This window comes from Coregonus clupeaformis, chromosome 13, assembly GCF_020615455.1.
Source record: "Coregonus clupeaformis isolate EN_2021a chromosome 13, ASM2061545v1, whole genome shotgun sequence".
NCBI classification, from domain to species: Eukaryota; Metazoa; Chordata; class Actinopteri; order Salmoniformes; family Salmonidae; genus Coregonus; species Coregonus clupeaformis.
This window is the reverse complement of record NC_059204.1, coordinates 27,289,411-27,312,367: the sequence shown is the minus strand read 5'-3', so window position 1 is coordinate 27,312,367 and position 22,957 is coordinate 27,289,411. Positions and strand designations below refer to the sequence as shown.

The 22,957-nt window shown below is 43.6% G+C and overlaps 2 protein-coding genes across 9 annotated transcripts; both read right to left on the bottom strand.

The window, feature by feature from the left end:
* Positions 1-2,838: 2,838 nt before the first annotated feature.
* On the bottom strand, positions 2,839-8,641 carry LOC121580003 (zinc finger protein 711). 2 transcript variants are annotated; one of them, XM_041895069.2, is made up of 9 exons: positions 8,457-8,641; positions 7,099-7,168; positions 6,567-6,664; positions 5,970-6,452; positions 5,720-5,878; positions 5,492-5,629; positions 5,214-5,348; positions 4,906-5,049; positions 2,839-4,779 (listed from the first exon to the last, which is right to left on the bottom strand). In XM_041895069.2, exons 3-9 carry the CDS (start codon positions 6,643-6,645, stop codon positions 3,602-3,604), a joined length of 2,316 nt encoding a protein of 771 aa, XP_041751003.1. In that variant the 5' UTR covers positions 6,646-6,664; positions 7,099-7,168; positions 8,457-8,641; the 3' UTR covers positions 2,839-3,601. The 2 variants fall into 2 exon arrangements, with proteins under 2 accessions (XP_041751003.1, XP_041751005.1); XM_041895071.2 differs by having other exon boundaries at positions 5,997-6,452; positions 8,457-8,640.
* Positions 8,642-9,293: 652 nt separating this feature from the next.
* On the bottom strand, positions 9,294-22,606 carry LOC121580004 (SLAIN motif-containing protein-like). Of its 7 annotated transcripts, none has more exons than XM_041895073.2 (8): positions 22,504-22,606; positions 21,124-21,935; positions 20,800-20,939; positions 20,527-20,676; positions 18,535-18,666; positions 17,256-17,549; positions 16,923-17,096; positions 9,294-9,700 (listed from the first exon to the last, which is right to left on the bottom strand). In XM_041895073.2, exons 2-8 carry the CDS (start codon positions 21,600-21,602, stop codon positions 9,393-9,395), a joined length of 1,677 nt encoding a protein of 558 aa, XP_041751007.2. In that variant the 5' UTR covers positions 21,603-21,935; positions 22,504-22,606; the 3' UTR covers positions 9,294-9,392. The 7 variants fall into 7 exon arrangements, with proteins under 7 accessions (XP_041751007.2, XP_041751011.1, XP_041751008.2 ...); XM_041895077.2 differs by having other exon boundaries at positions 21,124-21,279; positions 22,504-22,589; XM_041895074.2 differs by having other exon boundaries at positions 21,124-21,978; positions 22,504-22,574.
* Positions 22,607-22,957: the final 351 nt, after the last annotated feature.

The window sequence follows — 22,957 nt, the reverse complement described above, 5'->3', positions numbered from 1 at the left end:
GTCTATGACTAGGGTGGCTGGTCTTTGGCAATTTTTAGGGCCTTCCTCTGACCGCCTGGTATAGAGGTCCTGGATGGCAGGAAGCTTGGCCCCATTGATGTACTGGGCCGTACGCACTACCCTCTGTAGTGCCTCGCGGTCGGAGGCAGAGCAGTTGCCATACCAGGCGGTGATGCAACCAGTCCGGATGCTCTTGATGGTGCAGCTGTATAACTTTTTGAGCATCTGAGGACCCATGCCAAATCTTTTCAGTCTCCTGAGGGGGAATAGGTGTTGTCATGCCCTCTTCACGACTGTCTTGGTGTGTTTGGACCATGATAGTTTGTTGGTGATGTGGACACCAAGGAACTTTAAGCTCTCGACCCGCTCCACTACAGCCCCATTGATGTGAATGGGGCCGTGCTCGGTCCTCCTTTTCCTGTAGTCCACAATCATCTCCTTTGTCTTGATCACGTTGAGGGAGAGGTTGTTGTCCTGGCACCACACGGCCAGCTCTCTGACCTCCTCCCTACAGGCTGTCTCATCATTGTCGGTGATCAGGACTACCACTGTTTTGTCGTTGGCAAACTTAATGATGGTGTTGGAGTCATGCTTGGCCATGATCCCTGAGGGGCCCCTGTGTTGAGGATCAGCGTGGCAGATGTGTTGTTACCTACTCTTACCACCTGGGGGCGGCCTGTCAGGAAGTCCAGGATCCAGTTGCAGAGGGAGGTGTTTAGTCCCAGGGTCCTTAGCTTAGTGATGAGCTTTGAGGGCACTATGGTGCTGAACGCTGAGCTGTAGTCAATGAATAGCATTCTCACGTAGGTGTTCCTTTTGTCCAGGTGAGAAAGGGCAGTGTGGAGTGCAATAGAGATTGCATCATCTGTGGATCTGTTGGGGTGGTATGCAAATTGGAGTGGGTCTAGGGTTTCTGGGATAATGGTGTTGATGTGAGCCATGACCAGCCTTTCAAAGCACTTCATGGCTACAGATGTGAGTGCTACGGGTCGGTCGTCATTTAGGCAGGTTACCTTAGTGTTCTTGGGCACAGGGACTATGGTGGTATGCTTGAAACATGTTGGTATTACAGACTCAGTCAGGGACAGGTTGAAAATGTCAGTGAATACACTTGCCAGTTGGTCAGCGCATGCTCGGAGTACACGTCCTGGTAATCCGTCTGGCCCTGCGGCCTTGTGAATGTTGACCTGTTTAAAGGTCTTACTCACATCGGCTACGGAGAGCGTGATCACACAGTCGTCCGGAACATTATAGCTATGCTGTCTGACAGTGACATAATCAGCCTGAAAGCCTGAAGGAATTACATTTGAATTTGGATTTGTGGAATTGTTGTGGATCGAACATTGGAATTGAGAGGAATTGAATAGTCTCTAAATTCAAAGACTGACCTGGAATTTGAATTGAATTAAATGGAATTTACAGGGAGAGGGAATTTTATTAGAATGTAATTTGTGGAATTAACCCCAACACTGATAAGTAATAACCTTTTAAGGCTATTCTGATTTGTTACCATTTTTTGGTCATGAGGGTTATCTGCCAGTGGTTCCCAAACTGTGGGTCGGTAACAGGGGAGAACAACTGCCCCCTCTCATTGAAGCCACGGAAGTTCAAGGCTGACCGCGGTACTGCAGGCATTGTTAGCAGAAAACAGGATCCCCCCATTATAGTAAATCGTAAATCGCACACAGAAGAAGTTATAAGGATAATTTAGTTGCTAATGACAGCCTGCAGTACCCCGGTCGGCCTTCAACTTGTGTTACTCAAGGAGAGGTTGCAGCACTGAGCTAGCCTGCAATGTCACTTCCTGGAGTACCTCACACTGTGCATGATAGGTCTCCATGAGACGCCTAAAATCCGGAAATGAGTTACCTCTGGTTCGTTCTGATGTGGAAAATGAATGGGGAAAGAATAGGATTTTGAAATAAACATTGAAAATAAGGTCTGAGGTTTACACAGATTAGGAGATTTTATACGTTTTGTTATTCCAAAACCCTCCAAAAACACCATTTATTTCCACATAGGCTTTGTCCAACAAACCATGGCGGAGTTAGTACCTACAAAAATACAATTTTGTAGGCACTAACTAAATGGAAAAACGCTTTGTATAAACTTAAACGACTAAAACCAAATCGAAAGTATGTAGAAAAGATAATGGAGCTATAAATCTTTTAATAATGCCCTATAATCTGTCAAATCTGAGAATTTACAATCAACTAATTAAAAGCTAGATAATCAGGCACCCATTGATTTTATGTTTGAGAATAAGAACATGGCATTAGCCATGTCAAAATGTGTAGAATTGCCAGAAATTAGCTTAACTGAAAATTCTCTGCTCCTTGGAAAAATTTATAGAATTGCAACCTTTTATTTCAGCTCCATGGTAAAATGTATAGAATTGCAACCTTTTATTTCAGCTCCATGGTAAAATGTGTAGAATTGCTGGAAATTAGCTTTTAAACTGCACAATCTTCTCTCTGCTGCCAAGATGATATTCTTTGTTTGTTTTTTCACCGCTCAACCCTTATGGTGGGTTGCGAAGCAAAAAAGTTTGGGAACCCCTGATTTATACAATTGGACTTACCATGGTAATAGTCATGCAAAATCAATTAAAGATAGTCTTTCAAAAAGAACATTTATTTTCTACAAGTCAGATATTAATAATTTTAAATCAATAAACAAAATACAATCATGATTTCACCTCTAGGTCAATCATGGGATGACTTGGTGTCGCCCTTATTGTAAGATGCAAAGCACTGTCATCTTAACACAAATGGTACATTCTTTGTTACTGAATGATGGCAAAAAGAGTGAATGAAAGTAATAGGTTGAGGTGAACAATTGATCAGGAGATGTTTTTATTTACTAAAGAAGCTCCTAACATTTCAGTTGACAGACATGAGATTAGATAACACTGATTTGGATCTGATACATGAGACATTCCTGATAGTAAACATGTTATTGGCTTTGAGCAACATGAAAAATTAAAACCCCTGATTGTTTGACAAGCGATTATTTCAAAGCACAATGGACAAATACGAGTAAAAAGCTGGGTCGTCCACATCCTTTCCATGCTTTTGAATACAGAGAAAACTGATGCAGATGACTGTTTACATTTGAAATAATAACTGGGTCTTTAAATGCATGTTTTTCACAATTTATTGCTAGCAGTAGCATTACTAAAAATCATACAAGACTTGTCAGAGAACGGTTACCCCAAGGTCAAAAGTGAGAATACAGTCAACCGTCAAACACTGCATTAGTTAAAATCAAATTAAAGCATTATCTTACCACTGATACTGCATACACCAAGTGGTGTGCTATTCAAACAATCCAGGCATCAGATAAGCATACTACTGAGAAAATATGTGCTTTCAGTAATGTTCTGATTCAGGATTTACCTGACTTGAGGTTTGTTTGAATATCACCCCAGGTTTGAGTACTAATGGTGATGGGAGGACAAGTTAATAAATTACTAATGCAGTTGTAAGAAAATGTGACAATTGTCATCCTTTATCACATTGAAACCATTTTATTTCCCTGCTCTATAGTGAGTGAGAATAGGATTGTTCTGAATAGTGGAAAGGGTGTGTGAAGAAGCACTCTACATTAAAACATCCTTGTGATGACGCGCAATGTGCTGGCTCTTTTCAGAGGGCCTACGGAAGCCTTTAGTGCAGTAGTCACAGCGGTGGGGATAGTCCTTAGTGTGGATGGATATGACGTGCCGTTTGAAACCTGAAGCGTCCGAGGAGCTGTACTCACAGTACTGGCACTGGTACACTTTACGCCCACTGTGGGTCTTCATGTGCTTCTTCAGTTCCAGCTGATGCCTGAAGCCCCGTCGGCAGCGCTTGCACTTGAAGGGCAAGTCTTTGGTGTGGACGGACAGGATGTGGCGACTGAGTATGAAGGGGTCTGGGGTCTTGAAGTCACAGTGGCGGCATTGGTGCAGCCTGGCACCTTTGTGAGTCTCTGTGTGTTTTTTCAGCTCCGAGGGCCGGTGGAAGCCCTTCTCACACACGTCACACTTGTGAGGGAAGTCCTTTGTGTGCACGGAGATGATGTGGCGCTTCAGGTCGCTGGAGTTGGTGCTCTTGTGCTCGCAGTGCGGACACTGGTGCGTCTTGTGGCCCTGGAAGATCTCCATGTGCTTCTCCAGCTCCCGCTCGTCAGGGAAGGCCTGGGGACAGTGGCCACACTTGAAGGGCAGCTCCGCTCCGTGCTTGCTCTTTATGTGGGTCTTCAGGTTAGACTGGTCGGCACAGCGGAACTCACAGTGCTGGCAGTGGTAGGGCTTCTCACCCGTGTGGGTCCTCATGTGCTTTTTGAGCTCAGAGGGGTGGCGGAAACCTTTAGCACACTCCACACACACATGGGCAAAGCTCTTGCTGTGGACAGCCAGCATGTGGCGGTTGAGCAGGCCCTGCTCGGCTGTCTCATAGTCACAGTACTTACAGTGGTGCAGCTTGGGCTCCTGGTCACGTAGGATGAGCTTATTGGAGCTGAGGGGGCTCTCCACACAGTAACGCCGCGTGACCTCAGTGAACTCTGGGACCCGGTCACTCTTCACTATGAGCTTGTGGCCCTCCAGGTGGTTGTGGAAGTTGACCTTCTTGTTGGTGGTGAAATCGCAGTCTGTGCACTGGTATTTCTTCTTGAAGATGTGGTCCGGGTGGTTCTTCATGTGGATCTTCAGGAAGCCTCGCGATCTGAACTTCTTCCCGCAGATGTGGCAGGGGTACACAGTCAGAGGCTGGCCATCTGGACCAATGATCACAGCTGAGGAAAAGTGTGGAAGCAAAAAATAACAAGAATTGTTAGGCCTACATCTAAAAAATAAAAGTATAATCTTACAATATTATGCAAGCTTTTAGAAAATGCTTCAATGAACATAGAAGCCCATACCTGTCTGACACTGACGTGTCTCTCCCTTTTTCTTTTTCTTGATCTTCTGTTTGAGAGCTCTACTTGTACTCAGGCTGTCACTGATCTTCAGGTAATGTGTCCCTGTGTTGTTCTTGTTCTCCAGCCTGGAGTCCAGACTGTTACCTAGAGAAGATTATTTTGAGCCTATGTCCATACAACATCCACCAACTCAACACACTTAAAAATCGTGACGTGAACAAAATCTAAATGTATAATACTATCTTACGCCATACTGAATGAATGTCTCTGAAAAACATGTGTCTATGGAGAAAAGGAGTAGGCTTTACCATAAGCTGCAGCCCAGGCTACGGTGCCAAAGTTCTTATTGTGGCTGGGGTCGTCCAGTGAGTCCTGGATGGCAGGGGCATCCTCCTCTCCCACTATCACCTCCATGTACACCTCATCTGCCATCTCAGTGCAGTCTGCTCACAGACAAGGAAAACTCAGTCACTTCATTTAACACTACCACCATCTATTGGGACAAAAAGAATAAGGCAGCCATATCGTTTAATATGTTGTGCTGTATAAGGGATTGGAGGAAAGGCTGCTAATTCAGGTGACTCACTGATCTCTGAATCCTCCTGGGACGGGTCTTTCACTGCCATGTAGACCATCTTCTCTCGAGACAGCTTGCCAATGCCCCCAGTCTCCAGCATTGCATGACTGTTGTGTAAGTCACTTTCAGCTACAATCTCTGTGCCACCTGCACTCACAGTAAATGTATGAAGTCAGGGAAACTGAACAGAGGTGTAACTTTCAGAAAGCCAAATAATAGCAATGTAAGAGTCCTTACCTATGTCAACATCATCATCAGCCTCTGCCTTGAAGATGTAGACTTTGATGCACTCAGAGTCGTAATCGCCCTCTTTGGAGCCATCCTCCTCAGGCATCACCTCAGAACCCATCTTCAGGGGCGTGTCCTCCATGTCCAACTTCTCCCCACCATCGTCCACTGCACAAACAATAGCACAGTCATCATTATACATGATCAGATTCATCCTATTATTAGAGTCAAAAGTTGTGTTGGAGCAGTCTAGTAGTACCAAGAAAAGAAGACGTATGTGTCTTACAGGAGATCATCAGGTAGTCCTCGGAGACACACCCTCCAGCCTCGTCGTCCTGCTCCTGGATGGTGACTGCAGATTCTTCTATCTCCTCCTGCTCCTCTATATACGTCTCTGAGTTGCAGTTCGAGACCATGACCTCCTCAGTGACAATCTCAAACACCTGGTCAGGTACCCTGTCAGATTCCTCTACGAGATCTGATGTCAGTACATGGTGATGGTGGTCAGAATCCAGCACTTCCTCAATGGCCACCTCGGCCCCCAGGACCGACTCAGTCATGATTATGCCGTCAGGCTCGTCGCTGCAGCAGATGTCTGGCCCCTCTACAACCTCTGACCCTAGGTCATGCTCAAACGTGATGCCCTCCTCGTCAGTCACCACGTCTGACACCAGCACCGCCTCTGGCACAGACACCACAATGTGGTCACCGTCAATGTGGGCCATGCCACCCATACCTGCCACTGGGGAAGTCAGGAAGAACTGTTACTCTTATCAGTTTGAGCACACACAGACAAAAATCAAATAAACAAAAGGCCATGGAGTATTAGTTCTCTGCATTGATAGAGTGGACATACCAAAATCCTGCATTATCATTGTGTGTGGCATCTTTGAGTCCTGCATCTGAAAGTTCAAGACCCCTCCACCGTGGTCCATTCTCTTTTTCTCTTGTCTGCTACAAACACAAATTAGGAAGATTTTTTTTTGTTTTCTTACTAGCTCTGACTTTGCTGGTAGCTACTTTGAGGAAAAATGTACTTACTATGACTGTGATATGTGGTTGTCCAACCTAGCTATCTTAAGATGAATGCACTAACTGTAAGTCGCTCTGGATAACAGCGTCTGCTAAATGACGTAAATGTAATGTAAATGATTAAGTTGATCTAATTTTATCAGATAAAGTAGGACCTCAATGCATAACTCATTACAAATGTGTCAACACATTGATTCAATTAAATAATCAGACTGATCTTCATCAATGCTGAATAAACATTAACATTGAATACTGCATTGTTGGGTTTGGAGCTTGCAAGAAAGGCATTTCACTGTACTTGTCCATGTGACATTAAAACTTTAACAAAATGTTAATGACAGTATTTCAGCACTAACATTTGATTCTGAGCTCTCAAACCATCAGGGAAGTGTTATGCTTTTTTAATCAGCCAGGGAGGAGAAACACCTGAAATAGAGAAAAGAAAAACACATAACAGATCCATCAGCTTCAATTATTTTATCTATCCTGAAATATAATTGTTGTAATGGAAATAAAACAGACAGCTATAATGCTTTATTACTTATAAGAATATGCCTTTATAATGTCTTAGTATCAGGAGACATTATGGTTTGGGGTCGGCTGGTAGCCTAGCGTTTAGGCCAGTAACCGAAAGGTCGCTGGTTAGAATCCCCGAGCCAACTTGGTGAAAAATCTGTCAATATGCCCTTGAGCAAGGCACTTAACCCTAATTGCTCCTGTAAGTCGCTCTGGAAAACAGTGTCTGCTAAATTACTAAATGTAAAAATTAGAGGGTAAACTATTGGATAAATGCAGAAGTAATGTGGTTGATGATGCATTGATAAATCTAATGGGAAGCAAAAAGCTAACAGGTGATACTCCTTGGTTTGGATAAATTGAGTAGTGTTATAACTGGTGTGACAAGTAAAGGGACACGTCTGGCACCAAAAAAAAAAACATGCCTCCAGGACTAATTTGTACTCTGGGTGACAGTAATGAATCAATGCCACTTTGTAACCACTCTAGCATAGATATTGCACCTTGTTCTATCTGTGGCTGTGGTTACAGTGACAGATACGGGAAAGTGTCCAATGTGGCTGGCTAGACATTCACACGCACTGTTTTCGCCCAGTGCAGTAGTTGGTTGACCGTAGAGCGCGCGCAGACGCATTAAATATGGCGGCTTCTGTTTACATTATGGACACAGAACCCCGACAACAAAGGCGCTTGAGTGCGCACGGTGAATCTAGCAAAAATAATTGATATGCATGAATGCGATGCTAAATGATAAACATGAATCTATGCTAAATATTTAATGAAATCCAAGCTATGCGCTTGTTTCAAGACTCCAACAACAAGCGTGCAAGACTGACGCTCTGCGACATCCTGACCGCAATGCATATTTTCTGCTCTCATTGTTGGGCTAAATTAGCGAGCTAACTAGCTAGCAATAGCATTCCCAGCAATTGCAATCGATATCATTAGTAAAATAAACGCAGTAAACCCACCATACTTTAGAAAGTGTGCAATGGAAGATGGCACAAATGAATATAGTCTTGCAAAAGTCACAATATATTTCCGAGCTAGCTAGCTATGTTGTTAGTTAGCACAGCTAGTTAGCTATCGACGGCTAGCTAGCCACCATTGTTGTTGTTTTTTCGACTGGGGTGGAGGCCCATAGGCCTTCGTGACAAGGCCCCATCGTCATATTGCATTACATGTAATATATACTTACCAAACCAAGTCACTACTGTCTTTTTTAAATTCCACTTTTCGGCCTCGAACAGTATTTCCGCAGTCTTATTATGAAATTAGGTAATATTTCTCAGGGTGCGAATGCAAGGCCTGTAAAACATTCTAGATCCTGAAGGCTGTTTTTCAGGCCTGGACCAATCACGTAGCTCGCTGTTAGCTCGGAAGGGTGGGGGCGGTGGGGAAGTAGGGGACAAACTGCACTCTGTCTTCAACAGTTTATTCCAAAACTGCTGTCCCGTTTCTTACAATTTAACATACCTAATAATATAATAATTGTAAGGAATAGAAACATTCAATTAATATTTGTCTGCATGTACTAACTAACAGGTGGAGCAGTAGTGAATACCACAACTGATCACTTTGCAACAAATTGCCAGATCTAACTGAAGTTGGAGCTCCTATAAAAAAAAAAACTAAATAGGGCTTAATACTGTAACTGTCCTCAAAGTGTTAAATTATGATAGTTTAAACTGAAACATGTTGTGGTATAACTTGTAGTATGCAGAATTCGATGGTGTTTACAACCGAGGCCTGTGTGATACTCTGCAGTGACAATTAATGTAATAATGATAACTGTATCAGTTCTAAGTATGTGGATTTGTGTGTCAATTCCCAAATTTGAATCAAATTAAGATTAATTTCATTGGCGATCGTTTGGAATTTAGCATTGAGCAGCACCTTGCATTTACAGCTGAGAAAGGATGGATAAGGTGTCCAATTCCAGTGGAAGGGATTGTGAAGCCACACAAAATAAACCAGTACTGCATGATTGGCAGAAGAAACCGATAACTAAATACAAATACACAGAAACCAAACCTACTGTTTAATGTGCTTTAATACATTAAGTGGAGTTATTTTGAGTGAGAGTATGTTACAGATTACTGAGGAATTACAGAGAAACGTTGAGTACACCTTTTTACCTATGGGCATTGGCAGGCTGCCCCAGTCTGCCCCAAGCCAGGGTAGTGGACCTCTCAGGGGAGGCATAGACACGACCATGACTTGACAGGTACCCTCCAACTGAAAAGTCCTTACTGGGACAGGGGATCCTCAAACCAGAGGGGCTGAAGGACTGGACTCTCGGCAGCCCTCTAATAGACGAGGCCTGAAATGATTCTCTCAGGGACTGCCGTGCTGCTCCAGTAGCAGGGTCACTGGAGCTCAAGATTTTGGCAGAAACAGATGAAGATCGGCCACCACTCCTAAGCTTGACTGAAGACTCACCTAGGAGGCAATCACAAGTTTGGAAATGTTATGGACTAAACATGTCTGTCTGAAATAAAGCCAAGTAAAAAAATTAAAAAGGCAGCTCCAAGTGTTCAATTGGGTTGAGATCTGAACCCGTATCCACAAAGCATCTCAGAAAAGTTCCTAGGAATCCTGTTAAAACCTGTTTTAAGACAAAGTAAGTTTTAGGATGATGGTAGCCCTTTCCTGCAGTCAATGACCAAAGGTGCCCTCTTTGGCCTCATGGGTGGAATGTATATATTTTTCATAATTTCATCATTAATAAAGATTATTTCCAAAAACCAGATGAAAATCCGGTGTTTCTATGTCAAACAGTTTTGTTATATTTCAGTCTTCTGTGATCTATATAAAGTGTAATATTGGGATGCAAACTCCACATTGAATACATTTTAACTATATCTGACATGGTACAGGTGTCTTCTTTTTTTAAACCCATAACCATGTGTGTGAGGTGTATACTTTTGTTTCAAAATAGATGTGTTTAAGACTACCAAAGAATCACTCTGTGTGAACCTGATTTAGCCACTGCAGTAAAAGGTTAGACACTGCTTAGACAAACTCTGAGCCAGGAGTAAAACCAACTCATAAAAGTTTATCTCAGCTGGTAATCAAGACAGTTTGAGGTACCGCAAAGGAAAGCTAGTGATGGCGCTCATTGACATGTTGCAAATTATAACTAATCGCGATGAGGCATCGCTAGCTGTGAACTCTATAGCACGCTTCACACAACCACTGTGAATGTGACTGTACAGTGCATTTGGAAAGTATTCAGACCCGTTTTCTTTTTCCACATTTTGTTACGTAACAGCCTTATTCCAAAATGGATTAAATTGTCCCCCCTCATAACTGCTACACAATACCCCATAATGACTAAGCAAAAAAAAGGTTTTTTGAATTTTTTGCAAATGAACTTAAAACAAAAAACTGAAATATCACATTTAGATAAGTATTCAGACCCTTTACTCAGTACTTTGTTGAAACACCTTAGGCAACGATTACAGCCTCGATTACTCCTGCAATGTCTTGGCTGTGTGCTAAGAGTCATTGTCCTGTAAGAAAGTGAACCTTCGCCCCCAGACTGAGGTCCTGAGCGCTCTGGAGCAGGTTTTCATCAAGGATTTCTCTGTACTTTGCTCCATTCATCTTTCTCTCAATCCTCACTAGTCTCCCAGTCCCTGCAGCTGAAAAACATCCGCACAGCATGATGCTGCCACCACCATGCTTCACCGTAGGGATGGTGCCAGGTTTCCTCCAGACTCTTGGCATTCAGGCTAAAGAGTTCAATATTGGTTTCATCAGACCAGATAATCTTGTTTCTCATGGTCTGAGAGTTCTTTAGGTGCCTTTTGGCAAACTCCAAACAGGCTGTCGTGCCTTTTACTGAGGAGTGGCTTCCGTCTGGCCACTCTACCATAAAGGCCTGATTGGTGGAGTGCTGCAGAGATGGCTGTCCTTCTGGAAGGTTCTCCCATCTCCACAGAGGAACTCTGGAGCTCTGTCAGAGTGACCATCTGGTTCTTGGTCACCTGCCTGACCAAGGCCCTTCTCCCCAGAATGCTCAGTTTGGCCAGGTGGCCAGCTCTAGGAAGAGTCTTGGTGGTTCCAAACTTCTTCCATTTAAGAATGATGGGGGCCACTGTGTTCTTGGGGACCTTCAATGCTGCAGACATTTTTTGGTACCCTTCCCCAGATCTGTGCCTCGACACAATCCTGTCTCAGAGCTCTACGGACAATTCCTTCGACTTCATGGCTTGGTTTTTGCTCTGACATGCACTGTCCACTGTGGGACCTTATATAGACAGGTGTGTGCCTTTCCAAATCATGTCCAATCAATTGAATTTACCACAGGTGGACTCCAATCAAGTTGTAGAAACAGCTCAAGGATGATCAATGGAAACAGGATGCACCTGAGCTCAAATTTGAGTCTCATCGCAAAGGATCTGAATACTTATGTAAATATGGTATGTTTTAAATTTTTAATACATTTACAAACATTTCTAAAAACCTATTTTCGCTTTGTCATTATGGGTATTGTGTGTAGATTGATGAGGAAAAAAATTCAATCAATTTTAGAATAAGGCTGTAATGTAACAAAATGTGGAAAAAGTAAAGAGGCCTGAATACTTTATGGTAGAGTGGCCAGAGGGAAGCCACTCCTCAGTAAAAGGCACGTGACAGCCCGCTTTGAGTTTGCCAAAAGGCACTTAAAGGACTCTCAGACCATGAGAAACAAGATTCTCTGGTCTGATGAAACCAAGAATGAACTCTTTGGCCTGAATGCCAAGCGTCACGTCTGGAGGAAACCTGGCATCATCCCTACGGTGAAGCATGGTGGTGGCAGTATCATGCTGTGGGGATGTTTTTCAGCCGCAGGGACTGGGAGACTAGTCAGGATCGAGGGAAAGATGAACGGAGCAAAGTACAGAGAGATCCTTGATGAAAACCTGCTCCATAGCACTCAGGACCTCAGACTGGAGCGAAGGTTCACCTTCCAATAGGACAACGACCCTAAGCACACAGCCAAGACAACGCAGGAGTGGCTTCGGGAAAGTCTCTGAATGTCCTTGAGTGGCACAGCCAGTGCCAGGACTTGAACCCGATCGAACATCTCTGGAGAGACCTGAAAATAGCTGTGCAGCGACGCTCCCCATCCAACCTGACAGAGCTTGAGAGGATCTGTAGAGAAGAATGGGAGAACTCCCCAAATACAGGTGTGCCAAGCTTGTAGCATCATACCCAAGAAGACTAGAGGCTGTAATCGCTGCCAAAGGTGCTACAACAAAGTACTGAGTAAAGAGTCTACAAATATGGTCTTTTTTTTGCTTTCTTGAGTAAGGCAGCTCCAAAAAGCAGATGTTTCAGCCTAGCTCAGGGATTTCTGTGGTGGTGGGGCAGCCAGCGGAAAATACGGAGCGTAGGGGTTGGTAATGTTCTCTCGTTTCGCCGTGATTGGCTCAGTGTTCTGTCACTCATGGGGACACTACGTCAATGTAAAAGCTACAGGGAGAGCTTGAAAATTCAAGGTCATTGGCCACAGATAAAATTACGTCAAATCAAGTGATATCTACCGTAGCTTTGATTGGACTGATCATGTAAACATCATACTTTCAAAATCTTAGCTAGCAAGCTAGACAAGCAGTCATCATCATGAATCAAGTCAACAATCTACTGGCAAATCCTTTTCATATGAAGATAAATAATAGATAAAACTATCGATGCTTTTTGGCAATTGGACATAAACATTACACAACAAGTTGGAAATCGCAAATTCAACAATGAGTGGTTTGGAAAGCGATCACTAGCCTGCTTTTCATTGGAGTGGGTGGGTGGTCCAAGTCTGGGTTTAAGGGTATATTTTCCTAGCTTAAAAGGATAAACATTCAACACCATGGGCCAGAAAAGGTTGAATACATTGGCCATGCTGTCAATCCAGCATGACTTGTGCCACATTCAAAACAACTGGAAACTCTGAACTGGGAATTCTCAGACTTCAGTGAGTTGAAGACAACTGGGAACTCTGAAAAAAACGAGCTCGGACTGGGAAAATACGTTTTGAACGGTCATCCAACTCGGTATTCCAAGTTGGGAATTCGGGCCTCTTTCTAGAGCTCCGACCTGAAGATCACTGACATCATGATTCAACCTTGTTTTTGTCTGAGTTCCCAGTTGTCTTGAAAGCACCATAAAGCCAGACTTTGATGACAAAGTTTGATGACAAATTTTGCCCACAAGGACCACCGCGCAACCTTCCTGTTCAAGTGAGCACAGCACAACAAGGTGAGTCCAAACATGTATTGTATGCTGCTGCATAAATTATGTAATATGCCAGGGAGATATGTATACTGTAGCTAAGAAAGTAATCCTAAGTGTATGTTGTGTAGTAAGCTGTTAGTAGCCCATGTGCCTCACCCTAATAATTTGGTCCCTTTCCCCCTCATAACTTACATTTACATTTTAGTCATTTAGCAGACGCTCTTATCCAGAGCGACTTACAGTTAGTGAATACATATTTTTTTATACTGGCCCCCCGTGGGAATCGAACCCACAACCCTGGCGTTGCAAACGCCATGCTCTATCAACTGAGCTACATCCCGGCCGGCCATTCCCTCCCCTACCCTGGACGACGCTGGGCCAATTGTGCGCCGCCCATGAGTCTCCCGGTCGCGGCCGGCTGCGACAGAGCCTGGATTCGAACCAGGATCTCTAGTGACACAGTTAGCACTGCGATGCAGTGCCTTAGACCACTGCGCCACTCAGGAGTACTTAGCCTACTGTTCTAACTTGGTGGTGCACATGTAGCCTATAGCCTGTTTTAGAGAAATGTAATCATCTAATATTGTAAGAGCTTTCATTGTCTGCTTATATGCCCCCTTTATTTATTCTACGGTTCTGACTTGGTGTACAGAGAGAATACTGTAAGAACGGCCCATGTTCTGAATTCTGTCGCTGTACATTTCTAAAGTGCTGAAAAAATAACGTCCGTCCTAGCTCGCTCATGAATCTCTCAATCGAAATTACGGATTGCCTCTTATCCGTTCGTCGTCCCCTTATGCCATAGTTTGTACATCTCAATTGTCAGTAGAAACCACATTTGTTTAAGCAAGTCAGCCTTATCAGCAGTTTTTTTAAAGGCAGTAAATGAGGCTGAATGAACTGTTTCGCTGCCAGACAAGGCTCCGTTGATAGCCAGGTGTAGCGGTGGTAAGGATTCACTCCATGATGCTGAAAAGAAAGCTCTGCTGTTGGGACAGCTTCATGTAGGGCCCACCAAGAGTTACATGCTAAAATCGCCACTGAATGTAGGTCTAGATTATTTATGCAGGGCTCTACACTGACCTTTTTTACAAGGAGCACATGTGCACCTAAGTTGAAAAATGTAGGCCCACACAAAGTAATGTAGGAGAACATTGAAAAATATTTGAGATATTAAATCTAGAATATTGGTGCTCCTAAATAAAAATGTAAGGTCGCACAATAAAATATTTAGCCACATATGCGAGCAAAATGGTCACACTGTAGAGCCCTGATTTATTGGTTCATCATATAGAAATATCAAAACATTCTTTCAACAACTCCAAAGCAATTGCCTGTCTATGGCACAGGAACCACTGACTCACTGCCTTTTTCTATTTTCAAGACACCTGTTGGTACCTCTTAACTGGTTAGGACAGCTCATGAGGTATCCTAAATATAAAGTAAATGTATCTATTCTCAGGATTTACGACCAATTTTGTACTTCGAGACGCTTTGTGGATGCGGGCCCTGGTGAGTGAGTGAGTGAGAGACAGACACACACACACACACTTTAAACCCCCTGTGCTCCTTTGAGACCCCTCTTTCAAAGTCACTGAGATCTCTTCTTCTAGCCAAAATAATGGGCAACTGAGCATTTTTAGACATGACCCTAAGCATGATGGTGTGTTTTAATTGCTTAATTAACTCAGGAACCACACCTGTGCTTTGTATCCCTCATTTACTCAAGTGTTTCCTTTATTTTGGCAGTTACCTGTACAGTGGGGGAAAAAAGTATTTAGTCAGCCACCAATTGTGCAAGTTCTCCCACTTAAAAAGATGAGAGAGGCCTGTAATTTTCATCATAGGTACACGTCAACTATGACAGACAAATTGAGAAAAAAATATCCAGAAAATCACATTGTAGGATTTTTAATGAATTTATTTGCAAATTATGGTGGAAAATAAGTATTTGGTCACCTACAAACAAGCAAGATTTCTGGCTCTCACAGACCTGTAACTTCTTCTTTAAGAGGCTCCTCTGTCCTCCACTTGTTACCTGTATTAATGGCACCTGTTTGAACTTGTTATCAGTATAAAAGACACCTGTCCACAACCTCAAACAGTCACACTCCAAACTCCATTATGGCCAAGACCAAATAGCTGTCAAAGGACACCAGAAACAAAATTGTAGACCTGCACCAGGTTGGGAAGACTGAATCTGCAATAGGTAAGCAGCTTGGTTTGAAGAAATCAACTGTGGGAGCAATTATTAGGAAATGGAAGACATACAAGACCACTGATAATCTCCCTCGATCTGGGGCTCCACGCAAGATCTCACCCCGTGGGGTCAAAATGATCACAAGAACGGTGAGCAAAAATCCCAGAACCACACGGGGGGACCTAGTGAATTACCTGCAGAGAGCTGGGACCAAAGTAATAAAGCCTACCATCAGTAACACACTACGCCGCCAGGGACTCAAATCCTGCAGTGCCAGACGTGTCCCCCTGCTTAAGCCAGTACATGTCCAGGCCTGTCTGAAGTTTGCTAGAGTGCATTTGGATGATCCAGAAGAGGATTGGGAGAATGTCATATGGTCAGATGAAACCAAAATAGAACTTTTTGGTAAAAACTAAACTCGTCGTGTTTGGAGGACAAAGAATGCTGAGTTGCATCCAAAGAACACCATACCTACTGTGAAGCATGGGGGTGGAAACATCATGCTTTGGGGCTGTTTTTCTGCAAAGGGACCAGGACGACTGATCCGTGTAAAGGAAAGAATGAATGGGGCCATGTATCGTGAGATTTTGAGTGAAAACCTCCTTCCATCAGCAAGGGCATTGAAGATGAAACGTGGCTGGGTCTTTCAGCATGACAATGATCCTAAACACACCGCCCAGGCAACGAAGGAGTGGCTTCGTAAGAAGCATTTCAAGGTCCTGGAGTGGCCTAGCCAGTCTCCAGATCTCAACCCCATAGAAAATCTTTGGAGGGAGTTGAAAGTCTGTGTTGCCCAGCGACAGCCCCAAAACATCACTGCTCTAGAGGAGGTCTGCATGGAGGAATGGGCCAAAATACCAGCAACAGTGTGTGAAAACCTTGTGAAGACTTACAGAAAACGTTTGACCTGTGTCATTGCCAACAAAGGGTATATAACAAAGTATTGAGAAACTTTTGTTATTGACCAAATACTTATTTTCCACCATAATTAGCAAATAAATTCATTAAAAATCCTACAATGTGATTTTCTGGATTTAAATTTTTTTTTTTGTCTGTCATAGTTGACGTGTACCTATGATGAAAATTACAGGCCTCTCATCTTTTTAAGTGGGAGAACTTGCACAATTGGTGGCTGACTAAAATACTTTTTTCCCCCACTGTATATGCTTGCTGAGATGCAACCTAAGATACATTGTGGCGGGCAAGGTTTAGTCATATCCAAGCCCTACTAAAATGCCAACCCACCTGGTGGAGACCTGGTTGAACCTGCCACAGGGAAGGTGAGGCGGGAGGTGGGGTGGTCTGTGAGGAGCTGGCCATTGGCCTCCAGGTTGCGGCTGGTCCTGACTGCCTGGAGAGAGCGGAGGCTGGTGCGAGGAGGAGTTGAATCCAGGTTGTACATGTTGCTTCTCAGCCCCTCTACAACAACATACTGGGTTAACTCCCACACACTTAGCAGATCATGATAAACTGGTAGTAGTAAAGAATATTCTATGTGACATCACACCACAAGTCAATATGTAAATTTGTGTGTCAAAAGGGATTTTCCATGTTGCCTGTTACAGGTGCTCTTTTTACCTCTGCTCTTTGCGAGCTTAAGCAGCTTAGATTGAGTGGTGGCCTGACTGGGAGGCCTTGGCAGCTGGCTGCTGTAACCAGGCTGGGCTATGGCACTGGGTGACTGGCCCAATGGGGAACGCCGGTAGTGGGGCAGCTGGCTGGGAGGAGGTGTGTATGCGACTGTGTCCTCCAGGCTATACTTGTCAAACTCCAGATCACTGTAGCTATAATTAGAAGGTGACAGCATGGATGCACCAGGACTCCTGAATGGTGTGGCGGCAGCAGGGATGGAGGCATAGTCCTGTCGTAAACCTTGGGACAAGGAAAACACTGTCAAACACCCTGTCCACAAGTAAAGTAATTATGCATAGTATGTACACTGAACAAAAATATAAACGCAACACGTAAAATGTTGGTCCCATGTTTCATGAGCTGAAATAAAAGATCCCAGAAATGTTCCATACGCACAAAAAGCTTATTTCTCTCAAATGTTATGCACAAATTTGTTTACATCCCTGTTAGTGAGCATTTTTTTCTTTGCCAAGATAATCCATCCACCTGAAAGGTGTGGCATATCAAGAAGCTGATTAAACAGCATGGTCATTACACAGGTGCACCTTGTGCTGGGGACAAAAGGCCACTCTAAGATGTGCAGTTTTGTCACACAACACAATGCCACAGATGCCTCAAGTTGAGGGAGCATGCAATCGGCATGCTGACTGCTTTAGAGAATTTGGCAGTACTTGCAACCAGCCTCACAACAGCAGACCACGTGTATGGCATTGTGTGGGCGAGCAGTTGGCTGATGTCAACATTATGAACAGAGTGCCCCATGGTGGCGGTGGGGTTATGGTATGGGCAGGCATAAGCTACGGCCAAAAAACACAATTGCATTTAATTGATGCAAATCTGAATGCACAGAGATACCGTGACAAGATCCTGAGGCCCATTGTTGTGCCATTAATCTGCCGCCATTACCTCATGTTTCAGCATGATAATGCAATCAACTCTATGCGATGGAGATGTGTCACGCTGCATGAAACAAAAGGTGGTCACACCAGATACGGACTGGTTTTCTGATCCACGCCCCTACCTTTATTTGTTAAGGTATATGTGACCAACATATGTATATCTCTATTCCCAGTCATATGAAATCCATAGATTAGGGCCTAATTTATTTATTTCAATTGACTGATTTCCATATATGAACTGTACCTCAGTAAAATCGTTGAAATATTTGCATGTTGCGTATTTTTGTTCAGTATATGAATCAAAACTAGAGGGTTTCCACACTCACTCGCTTCCTGCATGCGAGCCATGATCTGGACATCAGTAAGGTCCTGCAGCCTGTAACCCATGGTGATGGAGTCATCTGAGAAACTCGGCTCATTCTCGTCCATTGAGGGTGGTAAAATAGCATCATTGTCATCTGAAATACCAAGGCAATACAGACACTGAGTAAATACAACCAGGACAATCTGGAATTTTAGTTGGTGGGAGATACAGAGCATTCGGAAAGTATTCAGACCCCTTGACATTTTCCACATTTTGTTACGTTACAGCCTTATTCTAAAATTGATTAAATTATTTTTTTTCCTCATCAATCTATAATAATAATAATAATATGCCATTTAGCAGACGCTTTTATCCAAAGCGACTTACAGTCATGCGTGCATACATTTTTTTTTGTGTATGGGTGGTCCCGGGGATCGAACCCACTACCTTGGCGTTACAAGCGCCGTGCAAGCGCCGTGCTCTACCAGCTGAGCTACAGAGGACCAATCTACACACAATACCCTATAATGTCAAATCAAAAACAGGTTTTTAGAAATGTTTGCACATTTATTAAAAATAAAAAACAGAAATACCTTATTTACATAAGTAATCACACACTTTGCTATGAGACTCGAAATTGAGCTCAGGTGCATCCTGTTTCCATTGATCATCCTTGAGATGTTTCTACAACTTGATTGGAGTCCACTTGTGGTAAATTAAATTGATTGGACATGATTTGGAAAGGCACACACCTGTCTATATAAGGTCCCACAGTGGACAGTGCATCTCAGAGCAAAAACCAAACCATGAGGTCGAAGGAATTGTCCGTAGAGCTCCGAGACAGGATTGTGTCGAGGCACAGATCTGGGGAAGGGTACCAAAACATTTCTGCAGCATTGAAGGTCCCCAAGAACACAGTGGCCTCCATCATTAAATGGAGGAAGTTTGGAACCACCAAGACTCTTCCTAGAGCTGGCCGCCCGGCTAAGCTGAGCAATTGGGGGAGAAGGGCCTTGGTCAGGGAGGTGACCAAGAACCAGATGGTCACTCTGACAGAGCTCCAGAGTTCCTCTGTGGAGATGGGAGAACCTTCCAGAAGGACAACCATCTCTGCAGCACTCCACCAATCAGGCCTTTATGGTAGAGTGGCCAGACGGAAGCCACTCCTCGGACCACGAGAAACAAGATGCTCTGGTCTGATGAAACCAGGATTGAACTCTTTGGCCTGAATGCCAAGCGTCACGTCTGGAGGAAACCTGGCACCATCCCTACGGTGAAGCATTATGTTTTTCAGCAGCAGCGACTGGGAGACTAGTCAGGATCGAGGGAAAGATGAACGGAGCAAAGTACAGAGAGATTCTTGATGAAAACCTGCTCCAGAGCTCTCAGGACCTCAGACTGGGGCGAAGGTTCACCTTCCAACAGGACACCGACCCTAAGCACACAGCCAAGACAACGCAGGAGTGGCTTCAAGACAAGTCTCTGAATGCCCTTGAGTGGCCCAACCAGAGCCCGGACTTGAACCCGATCTAACATGTCTGGAGAGACCTGAAAATAGCTGTGCAGCGACGCTCCCCATCCAACCTGACAGAGCTTGAGTGGATCTGCAGAGAAGAATGGGAGAAACTCCCCAAATACAGGTGTGCCAAGCTTATAGCATCATTCCCAAGAAGACTCAAGGCTGTAATCACTGCCAAAGGTGCTTCAACAAAGTACTGAGTAAAGGGTCTGAATACTTATGTAAATGTATTTTCAGTTTTTCTATTTTTTATAAATGTGCACAAATTTCTAAAAACCTGTTTTTGCTTTGTCATTATGGGGTATTGTGTGTAGACTGATGAGGAAAAATAACAATTGTATATATTTTAGAATAAGGCTATAACGTAACAAAATGTGGAAAAAGTCAAGAGGTCTGAATACTTTCCGAATGCACTGTATATCACTACATGTACAGGCACCCTGGGAGAGAACAGTTTTACGAATTGGGAATTGTTTTCTCCAGATCGCACCCTACCTGAGCTGTTAGGTTTGTTGGTTTGTTGACTTCTGTCAGTTGATCTGTGGTACCGAGGGGAAGGTGAGCCCATGCAGAGATAGCCAGTGTCAGGGAAGGCTACAGGATGTCTGTGAGAGCGACTGCTAAAGAAACTCCTCCATCTCGTCTCTACGGGAAAGAATAGGGAAATGAAATGAATAGCTACCTGTTCAAGATGATAAAGCATTATGGCCACTTTTAGTCTGTGTCCATTTGTGTGAGAGAGATTGTAATGTACTGTGCAGTACTTACTTTGGTCCAGGATATTAATTAGTGTGCGACATGCCACCTCTGTTTCAGGGCTGGGGTTGTCCAGGACCTGTCTGCACCACTTTAGAGGGGACTCATCGCTTCCCTCAGCAGATGCCCGTTTCTTGGGTGACTCATATAACCTAATAACGAATGAGAGTTTTATTGGATTCTGCTTAAGCACTCTGAATTATAATTAAGCAACTGAGGTATTACAAAAGGTGGTTTGCAAAGGCATGGACAAAAATGTTGCCTAAAATATTGAAGTTGCAAATTCTTGACACTATACACAGTTTAGTTTTATCAACAAGTTGTGCAGGTACCTACCAGCTTACTTCATTCTCCACCTCACAGCCCTCCTCTAGGTCCAGGAGGTCCACCAGCTCCAGAGAAGACTGCTCTGCTCTCTTCTCTGTGTCCCTCCTGTCCACCAGCTCCTCTGACCCCAAGCATCCCTGCCTGTGTGTCTCCTCCAATATGTCACTGTGGGGCAAGTGTGCATAACAGCCATCATAGACGTGTCCATCCTGCCCCACTAGTGTATCTCTGGGGCTTTCAAGAGGAGGTGGAGATATACCATCCCCACCGTTGACATCTGCTGGTTCAGGGTCCAGCAAATCACAGCAATTTTGACTTTCCTCCAGCGAAGAGGGACAGCTGATAAGCACACCAGAGAGAGCCTGGTTGTTGGTGTTGATATTTCTTCGCCTCTCACTTAGAGATTCATTTTGAATTTCCAGTCTCCGCACTAATTCATGTAACTTTCGCACTTCTACCAGCTCCAGTGCAGCAATGTCCTGCTCCATCCCGGTGTCTGGCCTCAACTGCTCTCCAATTCTGCAGTGTTCTTCACTTTTCACTGACTGAACAACAGCACTACATGGCTACACTGAAAAATAAAAAGCTACCGCTGAATTATACACTAAATTCAGAACGCAAATCAAACATTTCTCTCAAAGTGACATCAAGTAAACGCGATATTATCAATGTCCAAAGTAGCTCTCAAAATGTAGAGCCACTGTATACTTCCACTACACTCTGTACTGACCCAGATTTGCAGCAGAAGAAACTCAACAGCTTGGATGGCTTTAAAGCAGTGTCAGGGTCTTATGTGGATTAAAGAGTCGGACAAGCTGCCTCTGAGAAAGCCAAAGCACATCAGAGGATCAGATTTGGTTACACCTGCAGTCATAAGTGATGAGTAACGTTAATGACTTGCTAGCAATCACACAGAAGTCAGATCACACACGAGTCACTCATCAATCTTGTCCTCGGCCATAATAAACCCCTAAATTCCTAACGTTACTTGACCTGCCTGTAGCAGATCCGATTGTGTTGACCTCTAATAAAACCGCCCACTACTAGTCTAGACATTTTGAAATGACCAAGTCAAGGATATAAAATGGAGTTAACCATCTTGATTTATTCATATAGCTTGCTTATCTACTACATCTCAACATACCCTACAAGACTGAAAATACTAACTAGCGCACAAATTTAGCTACAGTAGCTAGATACAGTAACGTCAATGTAAAAAAAGTTAGCTAGCTAGCTATATATAAAGTTCTGGTTTAATTCATATCTAGCTAGCTAATGCTCGTATTCTAACAAAAATTGCTACACGTTATATATATACAATCGGATACATGGCTCCATTAGTACAAACAATGTGTTTTTGTTTGATAGCGATTATTTGATACTACCCACCACAAGAAAAGTCCCACAATCATGTTGTTGCCTGGCTGGCAGGCTGGCTGCTGTTGATAACGGTAACCAACGGCCGAAGAAGCTCCCCTCCCTCCCCCAGCGTTCCATTTATTTAAAACATTTTAGTTCGCCTTTATTTAACCAGGTAGGCCAGTTGAGAACAAGTTCTCATTTACAACAGCGACCTCGTCAAGATAAAGCAAAGCAGTGCGATAAAAACAACAACGACACAGAGTTACATATGGGCTCAACAAAACGTACAGTCAATAACACAATAGAAAATCTATAGTGTGCAAATGTAGTAAGGTATGGAGGTAAGGCAATAAATAGGCCATAGTACAAAATAATTACAATTTAGTATTAACACTGGAGTGATAGATGTGCTGTAGATGATGTGCAAATAGAGATACTGGGGTGCAAATTAGCAAAATAAATAACAATATCGGGATGAGGT

Coding starts and splice junctions, on each gene's coding strand:
- LOC121580004 (XM_041895073.2), bottom strand. CDS start 21,602: ATGGAGCAGGACATTGCTGCACTGGAGCTGGTAGAAGTGCGAAAGTTA. Junction 17,097..17,255: donor TAAGCTCGCAAAGAGCAGAG/GTAAAAAGAGCA, acceptor ATGTTGTTGTAG/AGGGGCTGAGAAGCAACATG. Junction 9,701..16,922: donor TTCAACCAGGTCTCCACCAG/GTGGGTTGGCAT, acceptor ATTGCCTCCTAG/GTGAGTCTTCAGTCAAGCTT.
- LOC121580003 (XM_041895069.2), bottom strand. CDS start 6,645: ATGGACCACGGTGGAGGGGTCTTGAACTTTCAGATGCAGGACTCAAAG. Junction 5,879..5,969: donor ACATACGTCTTCTTTTCTTG/GTACTACTAGAC, acceptor TTGTTTGTGCAG/TGGACGATGGTGGGGAGAAG. Junction 5,050..5,213: donor AGCCTGGGCTGCAGCTTATG/GTAAAGCCTACT, acceptor AATCTTCTCTAG/GTAACAGTCTGGACTCCAGG.